Source organism: Contarinia nasturtii, unplaced genomic scaffold (genome assembly GCF_009176525.2).
Source record: "Contarinia nasturtii isolate CC-2019 unplaced genomic scaffold, AAFC_CNas_1.1 Cnas_scaffold_533, whole genome shotgun sequence".
In the NCBI taxonomy this organism is placed as follows: Eukaryota; Metazoa; Arthropoda; class Insecta; order Diptera; family Cecidomyiidae; genus Contarinia; species Contarinia nasturtii.
In genome coordinates this window covers 1,620,088-1,628,797 of record NW_022197885.1, presented here as the reverse complement: position 1 = coordinate 1,628,797, position 8,710 = coordinate 1,620,088, and the positions used below count along the sequence as shown (strand labels likewise).

Here is an 8,710-nt window from a genome sequence, read left to right as displayed (position 1 = left end):
TCAAACTTAACGAATCCACAAAAGTCGAAAAATTTTGCGATATCTGTTTTGACAGCAAATCTCTCGTGAAACAATAAACAGAGCACACCTTATATAATAAAGATTTGTCGGAAAATCGGCAAATTCATCATAAATTCCATAAATTGAAAGCAAATATTAAAGTAAGTATTCACTTTTTTGTGTGAAAGAACTTGTTGGCGAAGCAATCCGTTTAATAATTGATTTGTTTCATGTTTGTTTGAACAGAATGGACGGCCCACAATCGAAAGCAACAAATCTTTGGGTCCGTGGTGTCTTGGAGCACCCATCACTCAAGAAACCATTTAAGGTTTGTTTTTTTCATTCAAAAGTGCTGAAAATTTGCATCGTATTGAAGGCACAGAAAAATCGTCGAACATTTTCTAATGCCAATTCTTCTACATTAACATTTTGCAGGCAAACTTTTTAACCTATGCATGTTTTGCCTTTTTGGGTGGGTACTTCCTTTACAATATTCCAAAAATGATCTTTTTGGATGGATGCAGAGAACCAGAACGCACCGCTTCTGATGCAAAGAAATATGATCGTGCAACCAAAAGCTATGTCGGATAAGTGCTATTTTAAATTGGTTATCTGTCTCATGTGAAAGATTCTCAATAAAATTGTTCAAAAAGATATGAATTTAGTTAAAACTTTGGCCTTTTCTTTCGCACATGGCGTTCATATCGTAGACATTCTTAATTCTCCCAAAGATTTTTCTAGCGACGAAAATGTTTTTCATCTATTAAATTCATAAATTAAATCATCGCATTGGAATCATATGCAGTGAGTTGCTTTCGTTAAGTTCAAAAAACCACTTCTGACAGCTGTCAATTGGACGTGAAATATAGAAAAACATTTGCGAGTCACACAACCTCTGTTTTGCACAGTTTTGTTCAATTTATAAGATAATCTTCTTTTGGCGATGAATTTTCAAGAGGAATCAAGCTTAAGGATGCAACAGAATATTCCGAATAAAATGGCAAATGTGAACAATCCGTTGGCTCGAGAACTAATCGAAGCTCGTGAGAAGATGCGACAACGAACCCAAATCGAAGCACTGAAACCATTGTACAAGGTACGAAAATGTGAAAAAAACAGCTTCATTTTTTTGATACTAATGGCACAACGGTTTTTTGTCTAATTTTCCAGAATCGAAGCAATAGATGGACTGTTGTTGCTATATTCACATTATGGTTAGGAACGAAATTCTACAACACAGCCAATGGAACTAAATTGCATAAAACGTTATGTGAGGATGATGAATAAGAATGAAATTTATCTCTTTAGCCTAAAGAATTTATTGTAAATAGCTAGAAAATAATTAAATTAAAGAAGAAAAAAACACGAAAAATTCAAAATCATGTCATTTTATTTCTCATTTTGATTCATCATAATGAAACTCAACTCAACGAAACGACTTATCATTGAACGAAATATCGCCACTGTCACGATATGATGGCGACAAACTTATGACATTGACAAATCGAAACTTACATAAGAATCATTCCGTAATCATTTCTCCCCGAGAATTTTCTTCGCAAATTTCGTGGTCTCACTCGCAAAAGCTAATTTCATTGTAAAAAAGTAAGTAAAATCTTGGAATTAAAGTGTTTTATTTGAATCAGTTGTCAATTACATGAAAATTATCACCGAAATGATGATGTTATGCACATCTTAATTGGATCTTTTTCAATTTATCGTTTGTTGTATAGAAATGGCTGGTGGAGGTGCAGATAATCCTAACCTAAAAGGTAGAAAAGAAACTACGTTTTTTATATTTCATTTATTTATATAATATATTTCTTTTGTGAATGACAGGTTTATCCCGAATTTTCAATTCTGAAACCAATTTCGGGCGTCAAAACGTAAGACCATACATTTTTGAATAATTTCATTCAATCGAAAACGAAAAAAAAAAACTAATTTTTCTGAAAAAAATTGTTTGTTCTGTGTTTCGTTTAGTGCGCCAAAGCAACATTCGCTGCAATGGCTCTCATCGCTTTATACCTTAAATTCAAGCCAAAGAAAGAAGCAAAGTAGATGTCTACCACCATTAGTCGCACGGAGATTCAATTTTTTTTTAGTTTAGTTACATCAAAAAACAAATCAAGAATATTCAGTACGGAATTTCAGTTAAATTAGCGGAAAGCATTAAAAAAATCGTAAACTATGGAATCATTTGTTGTTGATTTCACATTTTTTTTCATCATTATCGATGTGAACAAGAAATTGTAAACACTTTGCTTCTGTTCAATTCAACACTAAAATAAAAAGAAAAAAAAACTTAAACTAAGAACTAATGGTGTTTGGTTAATCGAGTCGCAAATTCAGTCAATTTTTAGGAAATCATTCGAAAATCATGTGATTAAACCAATTCAGGTGCATCAGCCGATGATAAATCAATGCTGATAAAATCATCGAATCAAAACATCGCATAACATCGACGGTGCTAGCTAACACCTACACTAATGCATCAAATGGTTCATTTTGACGTTCCGATACACAGTGAACGACACTACAACAACAATAATCACATGATTCGTACACAACAACATCGGCGTATGCAACACAAACAAAGGTTATAGATCTTATGCCACAGCGATTCTGAGTTGGTGAGAGTTCGTTGTATTTTATCGTAGCTGAAGCGTTTCAGTTGAGAACAAGTTTTACTTGCGAAACGTTCCGAAATTGTTGAAAGCGGTGGCAAACGAAATCGAAACATCGTGTGTGAGTGTTCTGAAAAATTCATAATTGGTCTACGAAGCAAAAAATACGGTTTAAATTGACTTGGTGGAAAAAATGTAGTGAGAATTTCTGTTCTCTTTGTTTCGTGTAATTTCCATTGTAATTCTGATTTTTCTTCATAAAGTTGAAAACTGTGTTTTTTTCACATTCAGATATTACTAATTAGATTCTGTTGACAATAATATTGAATCAAACAACGAATATATGAAAAAGTCAAATAAAATTTGTAAAACTAGCGCAACTATTCACGTTCGTCTAAATTACGTGCATAGTGCGACTTCACTACTATCGGTGTCCAATCAAATATGCATACTTTTTTTATTTGTTTGTTTTTCCTCTAACGCCTGTGGAAGTTAAGCATCCAATAACTTGGCAACCAGTTGTAAATAATTCCGTATGATTGCAACATAATGGTGATTCACTTTCACATAATATGTGATGTGTTCGTTGTATATATCTTTCTTCTGGTTTCTTCTATAGCATCGGCAATAGCGGAAATTCAATGTGTGCTAGTGTAAAACTTTCATCAACACGATTTTAAATACGAAAAAAAGAGATGTGAATGAATTAAATTATTTTTGTAGCAAAAACAAGAGCAGAGATGAAGCAACATAAAAACGATAAACAAGCGATTCATAGTCCGTATCCAACATTCGTTTCAATGATGATTCTTTGTTATGTCATTTAATATTCTTGTGAATAATCGCGTAAAACTGTGACGAAATTTATAGAAATTCTTCACGCAGTATATAAAACGAGATTTTTTTTTATCAAATATCATTCTGAAATGTGTTTTATTGCTCAATGAAAATCGTTTTATGGTTAATTGTTCGCTTAAATCGGACGAGGACGAGCAAAACATTATTTTAGACAAAATTAAAAAAACGCAAAGCGATTCAGACGCAAAAGTTGAAATAAGCGATGTATTGCCTTTAAAACGTCATCATCATAAACGATAAGAAATCTATAATTAATTTCTATCCAAAAGGCAAACAGCGATTCCATTGCTTATCGATTGTTCGGGTGCATAGATAATGTTGGTTCGACGTTGAATATAATCACTGTTTGGCCACAGTACATGAATGTATGCACCGAATTTTTTTTTTTGGTTGCTTTTCTTCCCTTAAATTATACCGTCGTAGTTGCTTTGTTAAAGTGTTCATAAAAAAGGAGTTGTAATGGCTGTACATTTACAATATCATGCGCGTCTCAATTTCTTCTGCCAGACACAAAGAAACCAAACAAAAGAGAATTGCAAAAGCGACGGCACGAGAATGGCACGCAGCAAATAACCAATGCACAAAATTATGGCAAATAATAATTCTTTTTAAAGGAGTTGCGCCTTCTTTGAGCTCACAATAAAAGGAATCTATTGAAAACGAACAAAAACCAAAAACAGCACACACAATAACATCCAATTTGAAATATGAGCGAATGTGTGCATGTAAATATGCAACGAATGAAACGGGTCTGCGTTGTAAATTTAAATCCAAGTTATCAGCAAACATTTGAATACGTCTTTCTACATTTATAATGCTGATATTTGCCTACAACGCTATAAATTCCCAATGAATTCGTTGTCGTAACGCATATAGATGACCTTTTTCCACGAATTAAATCTTTTAAATCGATTTTTAAATTGAAAGAAATGTCTGTTGATTGGTTTCCATCAATAATAATAATGCAATGGTGTGATTTTCAATATATTAAAATATTTAACAGTGTGTGTGTCCGAGAGAGAACGAGATCGGCCCTTGAACAGTAAATCAAAGTAAGAAGAACTCGGCGACCGATGTACATGAACATAAAAAAACTGTGATTTTGTTGTCTATTTTTACGATTGAGTCTCTTCTACACCGAAACGCCATTGTATAATGTTCGCTCGTTATACAGCTATGATGATGATGATTGTATTTTGTCGTTTACATTATTTCAAAGTTCAAAGCTCTTTAGCATGCGGAGGGTATATTTTCAAGCACCTTTTGTTTGTGTGACAAACGAGCTGAGGTCTTGAACATTCGTCTAACGCATTTTGGAATCTCTGTCGCCATTGAATATTATTATTATCAGTCTGGCTGGTTATTTCATGACAAAACCCCTCTATATATCTTTATCATTGAACAATGAAATTTACTTGAAATGGAAATGCATTCAACATCTCTTTCATATCACTCAACGGCCACTCAAACGAAGAGAAAAAAAAAAACAATATTCGAGAAGAATGCAAATTGAAGCAACCATTCATTAGGATATGTTTTCGTTCATTTTCATGGTGTTCTTCAGCTCGTAAATTTGTTTGAAATTGTCAGCGTTTACAAAAAGCACAGTCACAGAAAAAATATACAACCGACACACTCAAAGTCTGAGAATTTTTTTTGGTGCCCATTTTGATCTGTTCCCGTTAACGTTCAACGTTGGGTTTTTTTTGCTATTGTTGCACATTATATGAGTCATATCATTCAGTAAGCGCTCCAATCGGTGTAAATAAAGTCCAGATCGTTGGTTGCAGCTATTTTATTCATTTAATAGATACAAGCAGTTATGTAAAAATAGCAGTGAACTTCGGCGTTACGCTAATTATTATATGGATTGTAAATAGCTTGTTTATTGAACTATTAAATGCTTAACAGCTTAAGTAATGCTTTTAAATAATCATTTTTGTGATAAGCGACGCCTAACTTTATGATTTACGATGGTTATATTAACTCCCCCATATTGATGATTAAGAAACGGATTCTATGGTTTTATACCGATATGCATTTATATCGATTCGAACAAAGGCGATATTTTGAAACAGTTTATAATGTGTCATCATTGTTTACAAATTGCTTTGGACAGCAGAAATAACACAGTAGTCGCAAATTTACCTACGCTGGTGAACACATTCCATTTGGCGAAAGTCTTCAATTTTGATGGTTCGCAAATAAACATTGGGTTGACCCAAATGGTTTTTTCTCTCTCGTCAAAATTCCGTTATCTTTCATTTCTATAAAATAAACAGCATTCGATTGTGACGACTTTGTTATTGATGAATGTGTTTGCACTTATCTAGCCACTGAGTGCTTGTGCACTAAATAATATTTAGTAAATATACAATGGCGAAAATTAATAAAACAAAATTAACAAGTGAAATGAGAAAGTGAGAATTAGCGTGTGACATAAATCATTTCAAAACACAGGCCATCAAAAGAGCATGATTTTTTGAATATTCGCTATTTAATTGGGGTCATGGTATACAAAAAAAAATCATAATTTTTAAATTATTTGTAAACTAAAAATTCTTCAAAATAAAAAAATCTCAGAAATCAACTTTTCACTATTTGTTTTTGTCGCTATTCCTGTGATTCATGTTTTTATTCATTTTGATGTTTCTATAGATTAAGTCAGAGCGATGATAGCAGAAAAACAAATAATTGGATTTATTGCTGTATAAAATTGTTTGTCATACAAAAAAAGACTGATATTTGGTGGTATAGTTTGGAGCGTAACCGCGGCTCAATTGGCGCTCATTGGACGGACAAAATGTCGAAGCAAAAAAATGTAAAGAATTTAATTATGAACGTATTGCCTGACAATCGACCAATCACATCGCTTCAAATTGTCGAAGATTATGAAAAGTAAGTTCAAAACATTATCGGAAGAAGAAAAAACTCAAAATAAAATTGTTTTTTTCGTAGGTGCCCAAAAAATTTTGTGCCAGTGCATCGTACTCATGATCAAGACTCAGATGCTGATTTATGGCGTGAAACGAATATTTTTGGTAAACGTTCCACACGATACTTGTGCCTGTCAAAGAGCGAAGGTCTTCCCGAGTATATTGTCGAGAAATTGCGGTAAGTGAAAAGTAGCGTTGGAAAAAAATCGTTTTGTATATTAAATTAAATGTTTCTTCGTGCAGAGTTTGCGGCGAACGTGAGTGTCCAGGAGAGGGTTTTTCAATACTAAATCGTACAGCAGACACAGAACACAAAGCATGGCGAAAAAAGCAGATATGCTATCGTTTGGCGAAACGTGGCTCAGTTAGCACAGCCGTTACCGATGTGATATTGTGTTCAAAGACAAAAATAGCCCCTGAAGGATTTACACTGGCTGGCGACATAAATGGAATAACAGTGTGTTTCAAAAGTGGACCGATCCCGCATCGACCGCCGCCATCGATTCCAACCGATCCATCAATAAATGAACTTGAAAATAATCTCTACTATATGAACATACGAAACGGATCGAATGGCACCAACTTCAATGGCAATGGAAAAACAAACAATGGCAATAGTGACGATTATGAACTGATTCGAACATCTTATCGATTGGATCCGCCACCACGACCAGGACCAAAATTCCCAGCAGTTAGTCAAGCAGGTAAATAAATGGAATTCTCGATCTAGTGAAAATGAAACTGATAACATTATTGTATTTTCTTTAAGCATCTTCCACCAACAAAAACACCGGCACCTTGGGAACGCATACTGATATGGATGGTGTACCATTTGTTTTGCATTCATCTTTATCTGGCAATCCAATTGGTGATTTTGATGTAAGTTTCCACAATCCCACATGATCATAACCGAAATATCTAAATTAAACATTCTACATCTCATTGCAGCTATCGAAATTTGATTTTACCAAAAGAATTGACGCGGCATTGGACTATACATTTCATTTGGAGGTAAATACATCAAAATATCAACCGAATAGAAAAGAGACATTTTTAATTAAATTGTATCTTTTTAGCGAGAAATTTTATGCACTACCAAAACACCAAATTCGAAAAATCCATTTTTTGCGGCAAATTAAGCTGGATGTTTGCTAAATCGAATTTACTTGACATAAAAATTGGCCATTGATAATTGTCATGCGAATTTACTATATTATTGCAATGTGAAGGAATGTGTCTGAATAATTGTGTTCAACGAATTTTTAAATGACAATTTCGCTACAACGATGCTACGTGAAATAGAATCGAATAAAATAAACAATCGTAAACAATATAATCGAATTTGATATAAAACGTTAGAAGTGTCATTGAGTTTATAATCACATAAAATGGACGATATCTGATGTGAAGCTCTAAAAGTGTTGAAATTATCTCTTGGTGTTCATTGTTATTGAATGGGAATTGTTAGAATGTTCTATTGGCTGCTCGTTGCAATTAAATATAGTATTATAAATGAAATTAAGCTCATTTTGATTTATTTTTTTATTCAAATTAACTGTGTGAATTGTGTGATTCAAATTAACTGTGTGAATTGAACTGTGAGCAGTTGCCACCATATCACGAATATTTACCGAAACTCATAGACTTCACGCGAAACGTTTTATAGATAACACAATTCCGATACAACGCAAATTCATTTTACAAAACAAAAATATACTTTTTCTAACATATAGCCTATAAAGAATTTGGAAAAAGAAATATACTTAAGAAGGCGATACGATCCTTCATGACTACGTTCACTGTATAATTGATATAAGATCTGGAGCTGATTTAGTCATTATTTCGGTTAATTTTACTGTATATCCAGATTTAATATAGAAATAAATTGATTTACACTATGTGAAATGTTACTCTTTTATTTTGTCAGCTTTTTTAAAATGGAAGTTTTTTTTACATCACTTTCAAGCGATATTGCTACTCATTTGAACGCATTGGGAACATAAAATAGGTGAATATAAATTCAACTGATATTTTCTGAATTTTCTTTGAATTTATCAGTTAGAATTGTCTAAAAATCTAAAGAATCTAAAAAAATTGAAGAACCGCATATAACAAACATATTTAAATCCATTGAATTTCGAAAAAACACTGTTCGGCAAGCATTATTTCAAAAACCACACACCGTGTGTCGCTGTTGGCGTTTGTATTTCGAATTCGCCCGTTCAGCACTCAAAACGAATTCATTCGCCATTTTCTTTAGTTTAAATGGTTCTGTGTGTGATTGATTTT

The 8,710-nt window shown here is 33.1% G+C and overlaps 1 protein-coding gene and 2 long non-coding RNA genes across 5 annotated transcripts; all 3 read left to right on the top strand.

Annotated features, from left to right (window-relative positions):
- Window positions 1–25: 25 nt before the first annotated feature.
- Window positions 26–671, top strand: LOC116339789. Its single transcript, XR_004201021.1, has 3 exons — window positions 26–161; window positions 247–328; window positions 436–671. It is a non-coding gene; the product is annotated as an uncharacterized LOC116339789 (long non-coding RNA).
- An 828-nt stretch (window positions 672–1,499) lies between these two features.
- Window positions 1,500–2,294, top strand: LOC116339703. The gene is made up of 4 exons (XR_004201018.1): window positions 1,500–1,605; window positions 1,734–1,772; window positions 1,840–1,886; window positions 1,984–2,294. It is a non-coding gene; the product is annotated as an uncharacterized LOC116339703 (long non-coding RNA).
- Window positions 2,295–2,634: 340 nt separating this feature from the next.
- LOC116339828 (multivesicular body subunit 12A) lies at window positions 2,635–7,943 on the top strand. Of its 3 annotated transcripts, none has more exons than XM_031765892.1 (7): window positions 2,635–2,748; window positions 6,144–6,383; window positions 6,444–6,599; window positions 6,665–7,125; window positions 7,191–7,300; window positions 7,370–7,432; window positions 7,498–7,943. In XM_031765892.1, exons 2-7 carry the CDS (start codon window positions 6,289–6,291, stop codon window positions 7,558–7,560), a joined length of 948 nt encoding a protein of 315 aa, XP_031621752.1. In that variant the 5' UTR covers window positions 2,635–2,748; window positions 6,144–6,288; the 3' UTR covers window positions 7,561–7,943. The 3 variants fall into 3 exon arrangements, with proteins under 3 accessions (XP_031621752.1, XP_031621753.1, XP_031621754.1); XM_031765893.1 differs by lacking the exon at window positions 2,635–2,748 and adding an exon at window positions 2,780–2,865; XM_031765894.1 differs by lacking the exon at window positions 2,635–2,748 and adding an exon at window positions 2,835–2,853.
- The last annotated feature ends 767 nt before the right edge of the window (window positions 7,944–8,710 follow it).

Bases quoted from the DNA above. Each gene is read 5' to 3' on its own strand.
- LOC116339828 (XM_031765892.1), top strand. From the start codon at position 6,289: ATGTCGAAGCAAAAAAATGTAAAGAATTTAATTATGAACGTATTGCCT. The intron at 6,384-6,443 runs GTAAGTTCAAAA...TTTTTTTCGTAG, and splicing joins ATTGTCGAAGATTATGAAAA to GTGCCCAAAAAATTTTGTGC. The intron at 7,433-7,497 runs GTAAATACATCA...GTATCTTTTTAG, and splicing joins ACTATACATTTCATTTGGAG to CGAGAAATTTTATGCACTAC.